General features: G+C 39.5%; 1 protein-coding gene across 2 annotated transcripts in view; it reads left to right on the forward strand.

Moving 5' to 3' along the window:
- Nucleotides 1–22,877, forward strand: part of LOC126284390 (alanine--tRNA ligase, mitochondrial) — a 90,746-nt gene extending 67,869 nt beyond the window's left edge. For both annotated transcript variants that reach the window (XM_049983283.1, XM_049983284.1), the window contains exons 11-13: nucleotides 312–460; nucleotides 7,333–7,546; nucleotides 22,533–22,877. In XM_049983283.1, coding sequence (XP_049839240.1) covers nucleotides 312–460; nucleotides 7,333–7,546; nucleotides 22,533–22,763 — 594 coding nt within the window. In that variant the 3' untranslated portion in view covers nucleotides 22,764–22,877. The remainder of the gene's footprint in view (nucleotides 1–311; nucleotides 461–7,332; nucleotides 7,547–22,532) is intronic.
- Nucleotides 22,878–24,168: the final 1,291 nt, after the last annotated feature.

A 24,168-nucleotide genomic window follows, 5' to 3' on the forward strand; every position in this document is an offset into this window, starting at 1 on the left:
GATATGCTACAGAAAGTGTGGGTTGATATTGCTCGAGTGTCTGGAGGGGGCCATATTGAACACCTCTGAACTTGTTTTTGAGTGAAAAAAAAAAACCTTTTTAAATACTCTTTGTAATTATGTATAACAGAAGGTTATATTATGTTTCTTTCATTAAATACACATTTTTAAAGTTGTGGTATTCTTTATGAATCACCCTGTATATCAATTATTTTTTTTTCTTTTTTTCCTTTGCCTTTCCCATATTGCTGTCACTAATGTAAATGCTGAATGTTTTGCATAAATATTGTGATTATTGTTTTTATTTTCAGGAAAACCTCAGGTCTAGTTTGCAAGTTATTAAACACAAGCTTAAAAATGAAGCTAACAGGTGTATACCGTATACTACACAGGTTAAATGTTCAGAAATTTTAGAGACCTTGAAAACGAGAATGAAACAACAATCGAGGCAACTATTAACGTAAGTCATTGAAATAATTATTAGTACAGAGCATAAAAAAGAAAGATAATGCTGTAAGGAACAGAAGATGAACAAAATGGAAAATGGTTGTAGGTGTAGATTAAGTGATCGGTTGATTTTTTTTTTCTTTTAATTTCTTATGATGAAATCATAAAAGTGTTTCTCAGTGCTGTAAATGGTTTCAACTAGTCAGTAATCAGTATCAAACTAAAATATGATGCTGCAAATGGTAACTTAATATTTCCATAGCATTATCAACATACTATATCAAATAAACTTATGTTGACAACATAATAGGAATGTCACATCACCATTTGCAGTATGAGCTTTTAGTCTGATGATGATCGCTGGCTGATTGAAATTATTTACAGCATTGTGAAACACTTTTGTGATTGTGTCATAAGAAAATAGAGGAACCAAGTTTTCTCTCTTTGAAGATAGTTATCTGCACTGAGAGGAAAATTTAGGTGGCATGCCCTGAGAACGCGCTAACTGTCGACAAGTGCCAATTGGTACACAGTGTGATCACTGAACAGAATGACTACCAATCACATCCGCACTGCCTTAACTGATGTAACAGCTCTGTTGACAGTGCCAGCTAAAGATGGATTACTGCACATGTATAGGCTTGTCTGCACTGATGAAACAATGCTGTCTGCTGAGGGCTGGGCTGGTGGCACATGAGCCATTGTGTCAGCTACACTGACCAGGAACCACTAGCACCTCAGACTAACGTGCATGGGATCACTGTCACTGACATGCTGAGTGGCAGAATGCAACATTGGTGGGAGAGTCTCACTTGAACTCGTCCTACTGCGATTGCCATGTACGTGTTACATGCTGCCATAGTGAATGCAGTGGACCACACACTTCATTGTTGAGAGTGGCATAGGGGAAAAATGCCAAATGTGACTGTTAGCTATAACGTGCAGTCTTGCCTTCTACATACTGAGGGCAGTCTGAATAGCATTCACTACATCAGGGAAGTTTTAGAGCCTAAGGCACTATGCCTGTTGCAGGCAGCTCCACATGCCACCATTCAAAATGATTAAGCCTGGCCACACAGGTCAAGGAATTTGTGAGTCGTCTTCGAAAAATAATGTTTATACCTGCTTTCCTGGCCTGCACATTTACCTGATGGGTCATCTGTTGAATATGTTTGGGGTATGGTATTTTGGTAACCTGTTCCTTTAACTGCTCTCAATTCTTCATGGAAGCACCTACAAACCACATGCTAAGATGTTCCCCAGCAGCATATCCAGACCCTCTTCCATCCCGTGCTACGACATTTAGAGGATCTGATTGCAGCAAGTGGCAGCTTTACACCGTACTGAATTCTGACTCGAGTATATGTACAGTTCTGTAATTCATATGTATTACCCCATCCCTAATCAGTGACATAAATTTCATTGTAATCATATGTCTCTTTGTCGGTGTTGTAACTAACACCATACTTTGTGCTGTTGCTAGGCTACAATAGAATGAAATTTTGTGAATAGTCGACAAGCAGCTATTATCATGAGTTTGTGAAAACTTGAATTACTGCCATTTGGTGTGTACAAAATGACGTTTTGTAGTAAAGCAAGCTGGGACAAATTCCCATTTTGTTCTATTATTTGTCTCCTTAAATGATATTTTCTTGCTTTCTTAATTATCATTAGTGTTAATGAGACCTGTGCCATAAGATAAAGCTGTCATTCTGTAATTCCGAGTATAAGTCCATGCCCAACGCTAAATTACATTAATTTGAACCGTTTCAAGCAACTAGTTTTGCTGAATCTCAGTTCAGTTAGCCAACAGTAATTATTCCCTCTTCCTGTCACATTGTTGTCATGTAAACAGATGTAATTACTATATTACTGATGAAGTTAGGAAAATGACCCATAGAAATCCTTAAAGTATTCATGTAGCTAATTTTCAAAACATGGCAGGAGAGTCAGCACCTAATTATTTTATAGGTAATTAACACTTTCCTGTATGGTATTGCTTATTTAGCTCTTTTGTCATCAAGGAGGCTTATTTCAGTCAAAACACTTATTGTAACATAAAGTTCAGATTAGAACTAATTTTTCTGCACTATTCAATTAATTTGAGGTGTAAAATTATAATTGTGAATTATCAAAATTATGTATTTTACAGTGTGAAACTTTAGTACCCATTATTGCAAAACTATTTAAGCACTGGACCTGAAGCCATTGCAAGTCAGTCTGTTCCAAGATTTCAAATGTGGAACCTGTGCTAGTCAAAACAGTCATAATTTACTTGTGCAGTAATGTGTTTAACTTGGGATAAAACCTGACTGTGAATTAGAACTGTTAATATCATATGTGGATTAACTTGAATATGAAAGATAATCAGCACCTAGATTCCGTAACCTTGCCAGCGAAGGTGCAAATTGATTTTAACTTCTAAGAAAAGTCTTACAGTGAAAGGGTGGCAACTTTATATACTAAAATGATCATTTAAGTAAAAGCCCATTAAATGCAATCTTATATAAAATTCTACAAGGTTGGCCAAACAATAGTTAAGATGCTCTACAGTACATAGATATCGCCTCTCAAGATCATAGGCAATAATATCAAAGGTTCCAAAGAGCAAAACATATTTCAGGTATTAGGCCTTTACACTCCAAGCAATAAATTCGTTAACACAACAAATTCCAGAATGAGATTTTCACTCTGCAGCGGAGTGTGTGCTGATATGAAACTTACTGGCAGATTAAAACTGTATGCCAGACCGAGACTCGAACTCGGGACGTTTGCCTTTCGCGGGCAAGTGCCCGTGAAATGTAAACGTCCCAAGTTCGAGTCTTGGTCCAGCATTGGTCCAGCACACAGTTTTAATCTGCCAGGAAGTTTCACACCAAATCCGACAAACATGACAGGGGCAGCTACTAATGTACGGTAGATTGATAGCGAGATTACCGAACAACCCGAACCTCAGGTTCCTCTAACCCACCCCTACTCCACAAGGGAAAAATGGACCACCCAATTTATAAACAACCACCTTCCCGCGGGTGGGCAAACGGAGAAGAATGCTGGGACGACCCCAAAGCAAAACGGCTGGTGATGTCACCAAGAAAACAAGTAGAATTTAACAATAGTAAATCAAACAAGATATCACCAATCTCTTAAGTTCTAATAAACTGCGATTTCTCGAGAAGACCTGTCGCAGCACCCCCAAATCGCTCTCCCAAACCGTCCGCTGCCAGCCACTTCAACAGACACAGGAAGGCACACCGATCTCCCGTGTCACAGCGTCGCAGCTCGCACCGGCCAGACTGATGACGCGGGTTGTCTCCTGTTGCTCTCATGTTGACCACGAAGCCACTACCCCTCGCTATATGCCGCGGTCCACTGGACTCACGTGGTGGCCTCATATGCTTCGACGCTCAAGACAGACAAGTCATCTTGTGTCTCAGTGCACAACCGACCAACCAATCGATCCAACCGCCGATGGCCATTGCCTGAGCAAACTCTAGCAGACTGGCGGCCTAATGCGCAGACTCAGATGAAGGAACTAAGCCCCAACTGGGCGACCACTTGCTGAGTTCTCCTACTGGGCAGAGTGGAAAGACTCTCATTTTGCCGGCTTTAAAGGTTGATCCGAACGACAGACATACTAGCACTACAAATGACAGACATACACTAACTGTCTAACAAATGCAGATGAGAAACACACTAGCAGGCTAGGGACAAGACTGACCCAGACTGACCAATCGGCGAGCTCATAGCGCCCCTTAAATGCACATGAACAGGCAACCTTTCCCACCAGAGGGAGACCCAAAAGCTGCGACTGCCACAGCGGCACCACTGCCAGAAACGGAGGGCGAGTGCTTCACACTACGCGCTGTGGCATGCTCTTCAAAACAGCAATTTTTACCACGGCTCAAACACAATGCCCAGAAGTGTTCAAAACTATCACACCTTCCATTCAATATACAAATCAAGCCCTCATATATTTTTTCCAGATCAGCAACACTTAGGTGAGGACATTGAATTTTTTCATTGACATCCTCTACTGGGTTCATTGCATGGCAATAATGTTGTAAAAAGAAATAAGTCATGAATTGTAACATTTACTCAAGGTAGTCTGCACATTTGTGACATGCCTCTGTTTTGTCCTCCACAGAAAATATTTCAAAACACACTAGAAGCTCTTCAGAGATTTTCAATATTCACGAGATACTAGAAGCTCGCATAGTCCATAGCCAATAAAGTCTTTGTTGATGATTATGGTGTCATCAACAGTATAAATGCAAAATGACACTTATTCGTGAATTGAAGAATCACTTGTTTCATTAACCATAATAGAAAAATGATCAGTCTTCTAGATTGAAACCAATTCCTTTCTCAACACAGACTTTCCCAGTAGATCAATGATCTCGTTTTGAATATCATGGGACGTCCACTTATACCCCGAACGCCCTAACCAATCTTTAAACTCAGGTGTGTCATTCTTTCGGAGTTCCAACAATTGAAAAAAATTTGAGTTTACATATTCATGCCCTCTAATTGCTAGTCCTTGTCGACATAGAAATTGCACGGTAATAAAAATTGTCTCGATAGCTAAACGGCCTTTTTCATATAAATATCTAACTGTTTATTCAATTGGGAGGCCACACTTTGGTTTCAGAACAATTTCTTTATGCGTAAACTTATTTTCATGAAGATGGAATTTTTGCAAAACCTTTTTCCAGTTAGAAAACCCTACGGAAGTAAATGCATCTGATTTTTTTTTTAAGAAAATTGTAATAGATTTTTAGCATCTACATCTTTGCTGGTTTTGAAAAAAGGTTTTTCGGTAGATGCTTCATATTCTAGCCATGTATATATGATCAACCAAGACTTCTGAAATGATCTTCCCTTACCGTATTGTCCAGGTTTCAGCTGTAAATGGTTCGCACCTGGAGATGAAGCAATTGACGACACAAATAATAGTTGGAGGTTGACTTGCAGTATCAACAACTTCCAAGTGCGCCTTTTTGGTAACAAATTTATTCATTGCAAACTTAATTCACAATACAGTAAGAGACTAAAGTAAACAAATAAAATATGGTCGTATGAAATAGTCCACTAGACACTAAAGTCGGAACACTAAACACGTCTGCAGCATGCACTGAACAAAACTACCAACACTGAATGACAGCGACAGCAGGGTGGGCTTTATATAGCCACAGCGTCGTATTGTTTCAAAGCATCAAGGCGATGTGAGGGGGAGGATTTCAGGCACTTCTGCTCCAGTCCTTTTGGGCCATAGCACTGGCCTACTGGCGCCAGACTTTACCCGGAGGTTCGCGCACCAAGACAAATTGTAAGTGTGCCCGCAGCACCGTAACACTAGCATAATTCACACCACTCATGTTCAGTTAACCTGCTTACTACCATAATAATTATTTGTTTTAACTCATTGCTGAATGTATTTTAAAAAGTAACTATCATCAAGTAAGGAAAATAAAAAATTCCAACATAATTTTGTGATTTTATGAAGCATAATATAACTAATAATTTTCTTAAATTATTGGGGGTCGAGGGGGTGGGAGCTCCACCCCCACCCCCTGCCCCCAAAACAAATTTTTGTGGGGCTCGGGCCACCACAGGTCCCATGGAGTCTGTGCCTGTGGTTGCAAAGGCAGTTCCATTAATGGTCATCTTGTAGTTACCTTACAAACTTGTGACTGAATTGGATTTGTTTCTGCTTTTCCTTTCAAATCACTCATATAATTCTTTCTAGTCTAGCAGGATGAAGTGTTGTTTACGTACATTCATATAATTGTGGTCTCTTTTGCCCTTATTATTACCAGAAATATCCAGAATGAAATTTCATTCTGCAGCAGAGGTGAGCTGATTTGAAACCTCCTGCCATATTAAAACAGTGTGTTGGTCTGAGCTTCAAACCAGGGACTTTTTCCTTTCATGGGCAAATGCCCTTCCAACTGAGCTATCCGAGTGTGACACAACCAGTTCTCACAGCTCCACTTCTGCCAGTTCCAGACTTCACAGAAGTCCTCCTACATACCGCGCAACATTAGCACTCCTCGGGGTAAGATATTTTAATCTTTGTTCATCCTTAATAACGTTACAGTCTTGGACATTGTCAGTTTGTGTAAATTTTCAAAAATTCCTACCCATACATATAATGAATACAGACAACAAGTAGCACTTTATATACTATTATATTAACATTTACCCCCATTAATATAATGAGGTATAAAAAATTAGAATCACCAATAATGGTGTTCAGAAATCTTTGAGTGAATGTAAATGTTTTTCATTTAACAGCTGCTTCATTTTGCCTTTAAAAAGATGTCCCTGACTTTGCATTATATTACTTGACAACCTGTTGTAGAATTGTCTTCCAGCTTCAAGTGGATTGTGATTTCTAGCTCTTGTATTAGTCATCAGTACCCTATGATGATCACATCTGGTTCATGTATTGTAATTATAAATGTCTCTATTAATTGCAGTCAGTTCATCATTATCATGTACAAACTTAATAGAGACGGCTTAGCCATAACTGAGGAGATTGTTTCCAGAATGAAAACCAATTGGAATTCCAGTCTTCCACACAGTTTTAATGTGCCAGGAAGCTTCAACTGAAATATCATTTTTTTCCCCGATGCCTGATCACATTGATTGCAAGAGAAAGCCATTTCAGAATGAAATGAAAGCAAAATTATGGTCATACAAATATCTCTTCATGAAAAGATTACTAGTGTTGTCTGACAAAATGAGCATTTGTAAGTAATGTTTGTTTCGCGAGGTTTTGAGGAATTCCTGAAATTAAAGTTGTGACTAAATTTTTATATGAGATTGTAGTTTGGGAACTATATGACAGTGTTTTATTCAGTGAAACTTTATTTCCCACTACAGGGAGCAGATGAGAACCGAAATGCAAGATGTCCTCAGAAAACTTAACAGCAGTCCTGACAGAACAGCCGTTCCTTTCATAGTGCATTTTCTGCAGTGCTCTTCACTTCAAGAGGACATTCCTCTCCAGAAGGCAACGAAGCTGTGCAGCAGCATTCCAGTGCTCCTGCTCGCAAGAAGCGAGGGCATGATTAAAGCCAGGTGTTGTGTTCCTGAGGTCAGTGTACTCTCTTTCACATTTGTGGATAGAATGGTGGAATATGGATGGCATACCTTAACAATTCATTATTCATCACATGGTTGATGAATCATGTACTTTGAGATGTGTTATCTTGTTTTAAGCAGAATACATCTTTTAACATTATTGAGCTTTTGTCTGCTTGTCAGATATACAATGATGAGGCTAAACATTGTGACCACTCTCCATTGTACATTTGACTGCAAGCTCCTGACGAGATAAGGAAAGGACAGGGTGACCCAAAAGTCCATTAACATTTGAAGAGACACTAATTCACAGAATAATATAGGTAGAGAGATGAAAATTGACAGATACATCTGAAATGAGTTGAGGTTTTATTGGAACTGAAAACGAGTGCAAAAATTGGTCAACAGATGGCACTGAACAGCAACACATCAATGATGCCACACTTGTTATGAGCTGTAGTGAGACAGGGTGGCAGATGCACCAGCAGTTACGGCATGTTGAATTTACCAGAAATTGCACTGTTAGTTAACCTTCACTACCAGACCAGAGAATCCACTACAGGAATCTTATGGTCCTTTCACTGTAAGAAGGATATTTGAGTTGGTAAAGGTCGTGTGACGAGAGTTACTATGAAGAAAATGATCACAAAATGGAAGCCGAGGGTCGTTTAGATGATCGGCCCTATCGTGGGCGAACAGACACGAGTTATACTGGTGCTCATTCAGTTCGGGCCAAAATGAAGACTTTAGCATGCTAATCTATGTTCAGTGAAGTTATCACTTGCGAAGTCGCATGTCTCACTGGAATTCCTGGCACTACCATTTGGAGAGCACTAAGGTATACCCTCCGACACTATCTGCACGAAATCCGGGGTTGTCACGAGTTGTCAGCCATCAATGTGTGACGTGCAGAGCGTTTGCAGTTTGAGCACTTCAAAAATGGGAGAAGATGACAATTGGTTGTCTAACATATTGTGGACCGATAAAGCCTATTTGACACTCTGAGGTCTCTCAACAGTCACAAGTACAGAATCTGGTCTGCTGGAAATCCCAGAACTGTTGTGGAAACACAATTATACGACGAGAAAGTTGCTGTGTGGTGTGTATGTATCACATCACTTGTGATTGGACCCTTTTTCTACACATGTGAAAGATCTCTTGTGTACATCATTTGGTGAGGATCAGGTGCTGAGGTGCCATTTCCATTGTGCTTGGCCTCTGTTCCCCAGACCTCAGTCCATGTGATTGTTTGTGGGGTTACCTGAAGTCACAAGTCTCCTGTGGGGTTCCCTGAAGTAGCAAATCTGCCACGATCGTTCGACCTGATTAGAGATTCTAGAAGACAACATCCAATGGTAATTTCTCCCCATACCTGCTGATACGCTGTACAGTGCTGTTCGTCATTTTGTGTACTTTTTTGGTTTCAATAAAACGCCATGTCATTGTAAGCATGTGTGTCAATTTTTTGCTTCTCTGTCTACATTACTCTGTGAAGTGCTGATTTTCTAATGTTAATGGACTTCTGGTCACCTCGTATATAAGCAGAGCAGAGGTGAATGAGGAGTCATTCTAACAACAACATGACATGCGAATTGAGCATCTCAGAAATGGCATAGCTGGTTGGCTGATTGTGTGACTCTGACATGAGCATTTATGGAAAGAGGTTGAAGAGTGTGAAACCACAAGTAGGCAACAAGATGTTGGATGTCTTCTCCTCGCCACAGGACATAAAAGTCTGAGTCTTGTCCACTCTGCTCTGCTGAGGAGGATGGGCAGTAATCTGCTGGAGCAGGCACAAGGAATTTGGAGCACACCATTCATAAACAGACTTGAATGTGAGAATTTGCAGCAGATGACCCCTGATTATTCCCATACTGACATAAAGACAATTTAAATTACAATTGCAGGGGGCTTGGGATCTTCAAAATTGGACTGAGGGTGTGTGGAAATGTGTTGACTTATTCTGCCAGGTCGGTGTGAAACATTCTCTGCTAGTCCCTTTTCCATTTTGCATTAATTTGTCTTGTTTTTTTTTTTTTTTTTTTGGTCAGACGAAACAAAATACATCAGTTGATGATGAGAGAAAATAACTGATGTCCAAACCCTAACCAACAATGCTCCATAAAGAAACTGCCTGTAACATGTGCCAGAAGTCTAACTGGAATGCATGGCTTTACTGAATAGCAGACCTACATGTTGCTTCTGCATCGTAGAAGTCCATCCGTACATCCTTGACCTGTTAAACTCGTCTGATTTTACCTGCAGCCTGCAGTGCTACTGCAACAGCAGTCTGGGGGAAGTCGGTACACACCGAATGAATACAAGACTAATCTGGTAGAATTGTAATGAAGTGAAACACCTATTTTACATTTTCGTACATTCCAGACTTAAAAAGCACGAAATTGAGGAAAATACAGAATTAAGTAAACGTTAAAACCCCCAAAATATGAGCAAAAGCAAATGTAATTGGCATACATGATTGAAAAATACAATACTCCCCAATACTTTGTATATTTCTGTCAAAGTGAAGTAAGTTAAAGATACAGTACAATGTTTATACAATAATTTGTGGTATTGAATTTTGTCAGTTCTTGAAAAGTCACAGATATTAACAGCAAGTAAAAACTCATCAAAAAATTTAAATTGGTATCTGGATACAAGGTAATTGAGCTTTTTTTGACATCCTATGCCTACAAAATTATGCATTCAATATGTGTGTTTGAGAGATCATCCTTTGTGCCCACCAAGAAAAAAGCAGAAGTTGATGAACATGTTGAATTAAATCAAAAATATTGCAGCAGCTAAGTGGCTAAACCATAAGCGTAAATGCAGACATCTGTTTAGTGACATACTTTGTCACTATTGCTGTTATTGTTTAATGCTTTTCTTATGAGCAGCACTTCATATGCTCACCACCGTTAAGTTTTATTTTAGGCCTGATAAGAGAAAGAAGAAAGTCGAAGTAGAGAGGTTATAAAATGTAGACTGGCAATGGCAAGCAAAGCATTTCTGAAGAAGAGACCGGTTGGTAGGACATGTTTTGAGATTAGATTAGATTAATACTTGTTCCATAGATCATGAATATGACACTTCGTAATGATGTGGAACGTGTCAGGTTAATGAAAGATGTCTGTGCAAGATATTACATCACACAAAATATTGCATGACACTAATGCTTAAGTTAGTTTTTTCCCTCCCTTAATTTATATCTAAAAATTCAGCCAATGAGTAGAAGGAGTTGTCATCTAGAAATTCTTTTAATTTATTTTTAAATGTTGGTTGACTATCTGTCAGGCTTTTGATGCTGTTTGGTAGGTGACCAAAGACTTTTGTGGCAGCATAATTTACCCCCTTCTGTGCCAAAGTCAGATTTAACCCTGCATAGTGAAGATCATCCTTTCTCCTGGTGTTATAGCTATGCACACTGCTATTACTTTTGAACTGGGCTGGATTATTAACAACAAATTTCATAAGTGAATATATATACTGTGAGGATCTCTAAGATCCTTAAATAGATGTCTGCAAGATGACCGTGGGTGGGCTCCAGCAATTATTCTGATTACACGTTTTTGAGCAATGAATACTTTTCTACTCAATGACGAATTACCCCAGAATATGATACCATACGAAAGCAGTGAATGAAAGTAGGCATAGTAAGCTAATTTACTGAGGTTCTTATCACCAAAATTTGCAATAACCCTAATAGCATATGTAGCCGAACTCAGACGTTTCAGCAGACCATCAATGTGTTGCTTCCAGTTTAACCTCTCATCAATGGACACACCTAAAAATTTTGAAAATTCTACCTTAGCTACAGACTTCAGTTCAAAGTCTATATTTATTACTGGAGTTGTGCCATCTACTGTACGAAACTGTATGTACTGTGTTTTATCAAAATTTAAAGAGAGTCCGTTTGCTGAGAACCACTTAATAATTTTGTGAAAAACATCATGTACAATTACATCACTTAGTTCTTGGTTTTTGGATGTTATTACTATACTTGTATCATCAGCAAAAAGAACTAACTTTGCATCTTCATCAATATGGAATGGTAAGTCGTTAATGTATATCAAGAACAGTAAAGGACCTAAGACCGAACCGGGTGGGACCCTGTGCTTGATAGCCCCCCAGTTTGAGGAATCAGCTGTTGTATTAACAGTACATGAACCACTTATTTCAACTTTCTTTATTCTTCCAGTTAAGTATGAATTAAACCATTTGTGCACTGCCCCCCTCAAACCATAATGATTTAGCTTATCTAAAAGAATTCCATGATTTACACAGTCAAAGGCCTTTGAGAGATCACAAAAAATACCAATGGGTGATGTCCGGTTATTCAGAGCATTTAATATTTGATCAGTGAAAGCGTATATAGCATTTTCTGTTGAAAAGCCTTTCTGAAAACCAAACTGACATTTTGTTAGTACTTTATTTTTACATATATGGGAGGCTACTCTTGAATACATTACTTTCTCAAAAAATTTTGATAGAGCTGTCAGAAGAGAGATTGGGCGATAGTTGTTGACATCCGATATATCCCCCTTTTTATGCAATGGTTTTACAATGGCATATATCAGTCTATCGGGGAAAACACCCTGCTCCAAAGAGGTATTACATACGTGGCTGAGGCATCAAGGGATCACAAATTTAGCATTGAAGGGCAGCGTGGAGGGTAAAAATCGTAGAGGGAGACCAAGAGATGAATACACTAAGCAGATTCAGAAGGATGTAGGTTGCAGTAAGTACTGGGAGATGAGGAAGCTTGCACAGGATAGAGTAGCATGGAGAGCTGCATCAAACCAGTCTCAGGACTGAAGACCACAACAACAACAACAAGAAAAGAGAGTGGGAAATAATGAGTTTACTTCCCCAATTGATGTTACAAGCTTATTAGAAGCCAGCTCAGTGAATTTCTGTACAATATGTAAAATATAAATGTGAAATAAAGCTCTGGTGCTACAGTTTTGCTTCATGCCCTCTATCACTGCTGCCAATCTTACGATCTACAGTGTATGTCATGCAAAATATACAGGGTGTTACAAAAAGGTACGGCCAAACTTTCAGGAAACGTTCCTCACACACAAATAAAGAAAAGATGTTATCTGGACATGTGTCCGGGAACGCTTAATTTCCATGTTAGAGCTCGTTTTAGTTTTGTCAGTACGTACTGTACTTCCTCGATTCACTGCCAGTTGGCCCAATTGAAGGAAGGTAATGTTGACTTCGGTGCTTGTGTTGACATGTGACTCATCGCTCTACAGTACTAGCATCAAGCACATCAGTACGTAGCATCAACAGGTTAGTGTTCATCACGAACATGGTTTTGCAGTCAGTGGAATGTTTACAAATGCGGAGTTGGCAGATGCCCATTTGATGTATGGATTAGCATGGGGCAATAGCCATGGCACGGTACGTTTGCATCGAGACAGATTTCCAGAACGAAGGTGTCCCGACAGGAAGACGTTTGAAGCAATTGATCGGCGTCTTAGAGAGCACGGAACATTCGAGCCTATGACTCGTGACTGGGGAAGACCTAGAACGACGATGACACCTGCAATGGACGAGGCAATTCTTCATGCAGTTGACGATAACCCTAATGTCAGCATCAGAGAAGTTGCTGCTGTACAAGGTAACATTGACCACGTCACTGTATGGAGAGTGCTACGGGAGAACCAGTTGTTTCCGTACCATGTACAGCGTGTGCAGGCACTATCAGCAGCTGATTGGCCTCCAAGGGTACACTTCTGTGAATGGTTCATCCAACAATGTATCCATCCTCATTTCAGTGCAAATGTTCTCTTTACGGATGAGGCTTCATTCCAATGTGATCAAATTGTAAATTTTCACAATCAACATGTGGGCTGACGAGAATCCGCACGCAATTGTGCAATCACGTCATCAACACAGATTTTCTGTGAACGTTTGGGCAGGCATTGTTGGTGATGTCCTGATTGGGCCCCATGTTCTTCCACCTACGCTTAATGGAGCACGTTATCATGATTTCATATGGGATACTCTACCTGTGCTGCTAGAACATGTGCCTTACAAGTACGACACAACATGTGGTTCATGCACGATGGAGCTCTGCACATTTCAGTCGAGGTGTTCCATGCACGATGGAGCTCTGCACATTTCATTCGAGGTGTTCGTACGCTTCTCAACAACAGATTCGGTGACCGATGGATTGGTAGAGGCGGACCAATTCCATGGCCTCCACGCTCTCCTGACCTCAACCCTCTTGACTTTCATTTATGGGGGCATTTGAAAGCTTTTTGTCTACACAGCCCCGGTACCAAATGTAGAGACTTTTTGTAACAACCTGTATACATGAGTAGTATCATGTCATATTTGAACATGAAAGTCATTAAAATGTGCTATTGCAAAACCCTTCATCTATTTCTGTGTGACATCTCTGTCATAGCACATCATATGCATGAAAAGAATAGTTTCAGCACTTCACAAAATGTTTTTACCCCTACCTGCATTCCCATCACTGAAGTGCACTCCCCTTTCTCACACATCAAGTAGGTGAGCTCATTTTACACGTGTTAGTGTGGTGAAGTGGCTGCACTGGTTTTTGGGTGACTTAACAAGTCACCAACTAATAAGAGTTCTCTAGCTGGAAATGGGCGACATTTCTCTGACTATGACCAAGCAGTGTTTGAATTTAATAGGTTGACAATTGACAGTGTTGCTGAATACAGTACATTGGAAATGCAGAAAGATGTCACTGAGCTATAAATGGCATAAGAAAAGGTAGTGACTGGGCCCCTTAATCACGTATTGGCTTGGTCGGGAACACTTCATGTTGACTGTCTTGCTTTTCCTTTACTGCTGCAACCTAGCAGTAGTTATATCATAATTGCGCAGTGAAGCTAAATGTTGCAAATTGTGTTGGCAGCACCAATCGTGGATTACATCACCATTTCTTCTTGCTTGTCTCCCCTCTCCACAGCAGCCTAAAATATTCCATTAATTCTGCCAACACCTGTGGTGCAAACCATCTGTCTTTCGATCCTCATATAACTTGTTCAGTCACATCAAATATCAATAGGAAGAAAACAGGATGAAGTTAAGCAGGACATTGAGTAAGAACTTAGAATTGAACTAAGCGTTACTAGTAAGAAATGTATAATTGGAGAACTTTTAGCATTGATGTTGCGAGTTTTCTACGAGGGCTACAAGTTTATGATGTAGAATAACGAAAAAGTAAAATCGGTTAATGTACTTGTAAATTCAAATTTTCAGTGTATGTTGTCAAGACCTGGTGTCATCCAGTTTTGTAGGTGTACATTAGTTACAGCAGTTGCACAAAGTTACAAATGCTTTGATCAGAATTTGTAGAGTTCAAGCAGCTGTAAGTTTGTACTCTCGACCTGACAGTACTGATACTCTAGGGAGAGAGTTATTTGTGCATGAATTTACACCATTAACGTGTGCCACAACTCTGCTTTGATTTGCAGCATATAGCTTTTGCTACCTCCGACACTGGACTTCTAATGACAGTATAGAATAGGAATTGATGGCATTTAAGAATCCGATATTCTCCCAAAACAAAAATTATAAAATAATCTCCCTGTGACAACCAAGTGGTCAACACCACCAATAAAATCACAACACTGAGGCAATAAACACTAGAATAGTCGCAGCATCCAACTTAACGACATGACTTGTAGTGATGGCATTACGCCTGGCATAAGCTTCATGCATTGTTGGATGTCATCTATGTCTACATATGTTGTCACAAATCAAAAAATACTTTGGCAACACAAAACAAATTCACAACTTAACTTGCTGAGATGTTGACGTAATATGCTCAAAAACAAAGCTTATTATGCCACAACTGTGTAGGTGTCTGACTGCTCCATCTCTCAGTTGCGTTCTTCCTTAACTGCTGCTCCTCCTTGGCTTCAATGATGTCACACTGCCGACTTCAAGAATTGTTAATACGTGTAATATTCTAATAAATTGCATTGATTGCTCCATGGGAGACACACACTGGCCTGTATCTGACAGAATTTCTCCAGTTTCCTAATGATAACAATTCATAACTGTGTCATGCACTGCTTTGCTTCTGTCGTTTTGCACTCCCTCCACTTGGGCAAACAACATGTTTTTTCCTTAACATACACTTAGTATAACTCTTCCAACTTTTGAAAATTCGTGACAGCAAGGACTGAGCACACGTCAAATGTAACTTGCATTTTTGTCGTCAACACTGCCCTGCTACTTGACAATGATGGCCCACACTCACTGTGCCCTGTGTGACTTTTTATACCTGATTATTTTATTAATTTGTTGATGAGGAGGGAGAAGACCACGCATGGTGGACAGACTTATCACTACCACGTTTTAAATGGTCGTGTGCAGAACACCTACATAATGGCTTGTAGCAAGACCTGTCATTATGATGGTGATGGTGATGTGTATGTGATAGTCTCCACGAGACATCAAAAGTGTTGGTGAGTTATCCTGACACGTATCTCTTGAACTGTTCTTTAGAACTTGTGGAGATTAGATAGAAGTGCTTCCAAGAGGTTGATTGAATGTGGGTCAAAGGCGTGTGTGTGTGTGTGTGTGTGTGTGTGTGTGTGTGTGTGTGTGTGTGTGTGTCACTCATTGGTGTCCCAAATGTGCTCAATAACACTGAACTAAAATAAGCAGCGTGTGTGAAAGGGGGCAGGGGGCACAAGAGCATTCTTGTATGTGTGGAGTGTTTTTTTGTCAAACCATTCAGATTCAATTCAGGAGTGATGGGAGGGGTGCACTGTTTTATTTAAGTCATCCGACTAACAAATATATGCATATGTTCAGAAATGAAGCTCTGTGCAGATGTATCAGGGATCAACTTTTTGTGTGTTTACACCTTGCTTGTGAGAATACCTCCATCACTTTGCAGAACTGTGCCTGTCAGTAAGCAAGATGCACCACCGTGCAAGATGCACATATTTGGCATGCACCAGTGTGTCCTGTCAGTCTGTGTGATATTTTTGATAAGTCAAGTGTCAGATAGTGATGATCTCAGCTGGGGCTTATTCCTTTGCCCTGTGATGACGCGTAGTGAGCAGAGGTACACAAGTGGCACAGTCGCTTCTTCAGCAGATAGGGCGGAGGTGGCTTGAACTATTAAATGCTTGCCAGTTGTTTGTCAGAATATAGTTGGTATGTGACTTCCTGCACTGGCCACAGTCTTTCCGCAATGGATGGCAGATTACTTTCAGCTCGTTAGTATACATGGAAGTAATTGCCTGCAATTGCTTTTTGCCCAAACACTGTTATGGTATACTTTACAGCACATGTAAAACCCAGTGCTTGCACAGTCTCAGACATGGAGTGTCCTGTTGCCACACTTCTACTTTAACAGCATGAGAGTTGCATCAGGTATTTGTGATCAGAATTCTAATTGCTCACTGTGTTTCTTCTACAGGTGATGTCCCCCTAACAGAAGATCACACACAGTTGAGTTTCTGTCTATGATTTGGCACTGGAATGAGAAATGTGCAGGTCTACTTTTCCTGTAATGAGTACATAAATTCTTTTAAAGGATGTCATTAATTTATTCAAGTCTGCTGTCAGCCCCATTGGAGTCTGTCTTTTCCTATCAACCAGAAACCAGGAAATGCAGTACTACCATACAAGCCTATGCTGAGATAAGCCAATGAAATGTGGAGACACTTTCATGCCTTAGCTCGCAACCACAACACATTATGCTGTCCGACAGCAGGTCTTAAGACATATTGCACATGTGGCTACTTTTAATTCATTTACTCAAAAGTATATATATTTAAGGAAGTAGTTAATTAAGTAGTCCTAACAGCTGTTATATATGAGCTGCTTTCCAAAAGTTCCCAAAACTGGAATTTTGCATTCAAATGGTTATGGGCACATTGAAGTACTGCAGTGAGTCTCCCCATATGCCCTTTTTGAATCCTTTTCGCCACTGGCTGCAAGGCAGACAGTTTGGTTAGTTGTTAGTGAGTATATTTCCATTTGTGTCTTTCTGTAAGTTTGTGGGCTTTCAGTGACTGACCTGAAATAGCAGTGTGTTTTCACAAAGTTTTGTTGTAAACTTGAGAAAAGCACCAAATGCTGCAGCAAGCATTTGAAGACCTAACTGTAGACCAGACACAAACATGACTGGTATAAGCATTTCAGAAATTGACAATCATCAACTGATGATGATGGTGAGGACAGCAACCATTCTGGTTGACCATGAACTGGCATCACATGACAAAGTGTTCAGAAACTGAGGGATCAAACTCTGAAAGACCGTATTTTTCAGCTGTTAGATATAATAAATTATTAAAACTGAATCTGTTTAATAAAAATTAATGTTGCCACTGGAGTTCCCATACTAATAACATACTTCTCTATTGTCAACTCCCATATTAGACATGGCCAATATTATGCATTCTATTTTATTGATAATGGCAGATCTCCAAATAGTTCATAGGACAACTAAAGCAATTACCAAACCTATAATTTATGTTGACTTTAAATACCTATTTGCAACAGTTATTTAAAAAGTCTCTGGTTTAAGTAAGTGTTTTTCAATTGGAGAAAGTGGGAAACTAATGTGATTGTCATATTGTGGAGATCTGAACATTTTCTGAGGAGCATTTTCATGCATGTAATTTCAAAAACATTCAGTAGATGGTACTATTAGATGGTCCTATTAAAGGACAGTACTGACACTGGAGTGTAAGCAGCTTGCACCAGTTCAGCATTATGGAGTAAAATTCACAGGATGCAAGGAATTTTACTGCATTTGAGGCTTTGGTGCGCTAACTGCACTATGTGTTGTTTTTTCCTAGATCTGCCCATATGTGTAGTTCACTTGAGCTGCCCCAACTAGTTTCTTAACGGCTGTTGTTCAGTGAACGCAAGACATTTAAGTGAAATAAAGAAGAAAAATGAGTAGTTCTGCAACACAGTTTCTCTGAAAGGAAATGCTCCCAGTCTTTGAAAGAGACCCTCCGCATTGCCTTGCCATATTATGTGCTTCAGGGATGGATCGTGACTGATGTGTGTTGTACCATGATATAAAAGGATTCTGAGACCTGCAGTCATTTAAAACTTACATAATTAAAGTAACAAAGCTGTGTTATTTGAGGGTGTGACACGCCTTTATATATGAGTATATAGCACATCATTTATTTTATGTGATTGGATAGATAATAAAATTTACACATGAAGTGGCGGCAGGAGAAAACACACACAAAGAGGTTTAACTTACGCAAACTTTCAGAGTCAGTGGCTTCTCCATCCGGCAGAAGAGTTGAAGGGAAAGGAAGAGGGGTGAAGGAAAAGGACTGGAGAGTTTTAGGCAGAGGGGTACAGTTCGCAAAAGTCACCCTGAACCCCATGTCAGGGGAGACTTACTGTATGGGATGAGATGGGAAGACTGATTTTTGGGGGACTGCTCAGGACAAGATTTGAAAACATGTGAGCTTAAAGGCAGAAGACAAGGTAATATGCAAGACAGATATTACTGTTAAAAAATTGTGTACTAGTTAATAAGAGTGAAAATGAAAAGCTAAGCATGTTGTATGTAACAGAGGTGAGAGGGGAGACAGCAAAAAATAGGTAGGTCAGAAAGTGAAAGACATAGAAAACTAAAATGGAGTGAAGGAAGGAGTAGCTACTGTGAAGAAATACCAAGACGGAAGGAATTAACATATATGAAGGCCAGGTGGCTGGTGAGAACCAAGGACATGTTGTAGCGCTTGTTCCCACCTGCAGAGCACAGAAAAACTGGTGTCTGGGGGAAGAATCCAGATGGTGCGTGTGGTGAAGGAGGGACTGAGGTCACGACTGTCATGCTGCAGAGCATGCTCTGCGACAAGATATTGTGTGTTGCTGGTGGACTGGCTCTGAGCCATTTATCCTAACTGATAACTGTGTGATAGTCATGCCGATGTAAAAGGCCAAACAGTTTTTACATAACAGCTGGTTTATGATGTGTCATTTCCCAGGTGGCTCTTCCTTTGATAGTATATTTTCTGCCACTTATAGGTGATGTTAGGAGGGTTCATAAGGCAAGTCTTGCAGCAGGGGTGGTCACAGGAATAGAAGCCATAGGATAGGGAGATGGGCTCAGAAGAAGCGTAGGATCTGACAATGATATTGCAGAGATTAGGAGGGCAACTGATAGCTATTCTAGTTGTGGTCAGCAAAATCTCAAGACAGAATGTTTCTCATTTCAGAGTATAATTTTAGGAAGGCATGGCCGTGTCAAAATAGCTGATTAATACATTCAAGACCCAGATATTAGTGAGTGACAAGTGGTGTGCTCTGAAGTTGGTTTTTGGGGGAATCAGCAGTATCAGGAGTGGTTGTAATGATCCAGAAATCTGCTTTTGAACTAGGCTGGTGGGGTAACTACATACTTAGATTAGATTAGTACTTGTTCGGGAGGACAACTGTTCAATCCCGCATCTGGCCATCCTGATTTAGGTTTTTTGTGATTTCCCTAAACCGCTTCAGGCAAATGCCAGGACGGTTCCTTTCAAAGAGCACGGCCGACTTACTTCCCCGTCATTCCCTAATCCGATGAGACCGATGACCTCGTTGTCTGGTCTCCTTCCCCAAAACAACCCAACACAAGTACTTGTTCCATAGATCATGAATACAACACTTCATAATGATGTGGAACATGTCAGGTTCATAAAAGGTATCTATACAAGATATTACATTACACAAAATATTACATAACAATTTTTTTGTGGGGGTTGAGGAAATTACCCACTTGTTATATCCAAAAATTCATCTAATGAGTAGAAGGAGTTGCCATTAAGAAATTCTTTTAATTTCCTTTTAAATGCTATATGGCTATCTGTCAGACTTTTGATGCTATTAGGTAAGTGACCAAAGACTTTTGTGGCAGCATAATTTACCCCCTTCTGAGCCAAAGTTAGATTTAACCTTCAGAGTGAAGATCATCCTTTCTCATAGTGTTGTAGCCATGTACACTGCATTACTTTTGAATTCGTTTGATTTGTTAATAACAAATTTCATAAGTGAATATATATATTGTGAGGCTACAGTGAAGATTTCTAGCTCTGTAAATAAGTGTCTGCAGGATCTTGGATGAGCTCCAGCAATTATTCTGATTACACACTTTTGTGCAATGAAAACTCTTTTACTCAAAGATGAGTTACCCCAGAATATGATGCCATAGGAAAGCAGAGGATGAAAATAGTCATGGTAAGCTAATTTACTCAGATGTATATCGCCAAAATTTGCAATGACCCTAATAGCATAAGTAGCTGAACTCAAATGTTTCAGTAGATCCTCAGTGTGTTTTTTTCCAGTTCAACCCCTCATCAGTGCATACACCTAGAAATTTTGAATATTCTACCTTAGCTACCGATTTCTGATCGAAGTCTATATTTATCAATGGTGACATTCCATTTACTGTGTGGTACTGTATATACTGTGTTTTGTCAAAGTTTAATGAGAGCCCATTTGGAGAGAACCACTTAATGATTTTCTGAAAAACGTCGTTTACAATTTCACCAGTTAATTCTTGTCTGTTGGGTGTGATAGCTATACTTGTATCATCGGCAAAAAGTACCAGCTTTGCATCTTCGTGAATATAGAATGGCAAGTCATTAATATATATTAAGAACAGCAGAGGACCCAAGACTGAACCTTGCGGCACCTCATTCTTGATTGTTCCCCAGTTTCAGAAATCACCAGTTTTTTTGCATATTATGTGAACTGCTTATTTCAAGTTTCTGCACTCTTCCAGTTAGGTATGATTTAAACCATTGGAGCACTGTCCCATTCATAGCACAGTACTTGAGCTTATCTGGAAGTATTCTATGATTTACACAATCAAAAGCCTTTAATAGATCACAAAAAATCCCGATGGGTGACTTCCAGTTACTTAGGGAATTTAATATTTCATTAGTGAAAGTATATATAGCATTTTCCGTCAAAAAGCCCTTTTGGAAACCAAACTGACATTCTGTTAAAACTTTATTTTTACAAAGGTGTGAAGCTACTCTACAATACATTACTTTATCAAAAATTTTGGATAAGGCAGTCAGAAGAGAGATTGGGCGGTAGTTGTTGACATCAGACGTATCCCCATTTTTATGCAGTGGTTTAACAGTGGCATACTTCAGTCTATCTGGGAACATACCCAGCTTCAGAGAGCTATTACATATGTGTCTAAGAATCCCATTTATTTCTTGGGAACAAGCTTTTATTATCCTGCTGGAAATGCCATCAATTCCATGTGAGCTTTTATTCTTGAGAGAGTTTATTATCTTCCTAATTTCAGCAGGAGAGGTGGGTGGAATTTCAATTGTATCAAATGTTGTGGGTAAGGCCTCTTCCATTAACTGCCTTGCTTCTTCTAATGAACATTTAGATCCTATTTTCTTTATAACATTTGAAAAATGATTATTCAAAATGTTTTCAACTTCTGGCTTGTTCTTTATCAGTTTCCATTCGCTTTGATGGTGATGCCATTATCCTGTACTCCTGGTTGCCCTGTCTCCCTTGTAATAATATTCCAAATTGTGGTGTATTGTTGTAAATAGTCTACATCTGAACATATATGTTTGCCCTTGAATGCCAAGGCAAGCCTGTATGGGAGGGAATGTTTGACATGGAAAGGACAGCATCTGTCAAAATGTAAGTACTGTTGTTCATTAGTAGGTTTATTGTGGACAGGTACGGCAGTGTACAAAGTTCTTGAGCACCGTCCTCCCTACCCTAATCTTGCTCTTGTGCCTGCATTGCATCCATTTATGAAGACTAACTGAAAGGACAATAATTTTCTATGAAGCCTCTTGCAGGTATTCAAATCATTATACAATGATGTTATTTATGTGATGGGATTTCATGCTTCATTGACACACAAACTTCCCAGACATTTGTAGCATTCAAATAATAGCAATTAATACTCTTATAAGACATTCACTGTAGAGACTACTATGAAAGTTTTAATTTCAAAATCATTGTTGGTCTTTCTTTTTCTTCCTCAGGGTGTGGCAAGTGAAAAATTCAATGCTCAGCTGTGGATGCAACCCGTTATGGCTATTTTGAAAGGTCAAGGATTTGTGCCCCGTGGACAAAATCCAAGTAATGTATACAATATGAAAGGAAAAAATATTCCTGTCAACAAACAGGATGCTGCAATCAATATAGCTATGCAGGTGGCAACTGAATTTGCAGAAAATGCCCTCAGCAGTGTAAGCTATCGTAAAAGAATGTGATACAAGATACAGCCACTGACCACTGAAGAACAATTTATATAAGTGTCATGTACATTTTTATTTATTTATTTGTATGTTTGTTGCAGACTAAATAAAACTTACTGTATATTTTGACTACAGTTGTTATTTCACAGTAAAAATCATATTTTAGACTTTTCTCAATACTAATGAGTGTGATTACTACACAGTTACACTGACCCATATGGAACAGATAAAGGAAAGAAAGAGCTGTCTTAAACCTTATTATTTATTGGCAGGCAGATGAAGGAGACTGCATCATCCACACATTAATAGCACCACAAAGAAGGAACAATTGAATGTATCGTGAAAAGAATAGGTTTGTTACTCATCACATACAGGTGATTGAGGAAAGCAGTTTGTTGGGTTGAGAAGGACCAGGTGAAGCAAATGCAAGAGACAATGTTCAGGTTCTGGAGGAATGTGGATAGGGTATCCACAGATCACAAAGACATTATCAGTGAATCTGAACCAGGTGAGGGATTTGGGATTCTGGGTGGTTAGGAAGGATTCCTCTAAATCAGTGGTTCCCAACAGTAGTTCACCCATTACCCACATATGTTGTGCTTTGTCCTGTACATCACTGATGATAAAAGTGAGACATACAGGTAATGAATGCTAAATATCTCACAAACATGTTTTTTCCAAGTTGTAGATAGTACCTGTAGTAGTTCAAAAATTGATTCATTACTCGCTTTGAAACAGATAAATGAATTAATTGACAGCATGACTATTATTACTATTAGTGTGGTTAAACACATATCATCAACAGCCTTAAGTTGTCAAACGTCTGCCAGTTCAGAAGAAAGGAATGGAGCAATGAAGTACTGAGTAGTTGTAATTAAACTTTCCCTATTTAACGCATTACAAAATGGAAACTAATTAGTGTACGAGTACCAAACTTGACAACATTAATGTCAAGGACATGGGGAAGAGAAATAATGCAGAATCAATTAAATTGAAACCCTTTTAATGTGCTGCTATGGTGCATCATACCATTACATACCAGTACCACTACTGCTGCAGAAGGGGCTCAATATGGTGCCCATCAGTGTCCAGAAGAGTCTGAAAGCACAGGATTGCATCCTACACAGCAGAACGAAGCATGTCCATAGGTATGTTGGCTACCTCTCTTTATATGCTGTGCTTCAGATCAGCACATGTGTGAATGTTCCCCTGGTAAACCCTGTCCTTCAGGTAGCCCCACAATCAGCAATAACATGGTGTGAGATAAGGTGATCATGGCAGCCAAGCATTTGGAAACGATAGGAGGATAATTTGATTGTTTCCAAATGTGTTTCGGTGAAGCAGATGAACTTCACGAAAGACGTGCAATGGGGCCCCAACTTGTATGAAAACTGTTGAGTTCAGTGCGTTTCTCTCCTGT

The sequence above is a fragment of the Schistocerca gregaria genome, chromosome 8 (assembly GCF_023897955.1).
Source record: "Schistocerca gregaria isolate iqSchGreg1 chromosome 8, iqSchGreg1.2, whole genome shotgun sequence".
Classification (NCBI taxonomy): domain Eukaryota; kingdom Metazoa; phylum Arthropoda; class Insecta; order Orthoptera; family Acrididae; genus Schistocerca; species Schistocerca gregaria.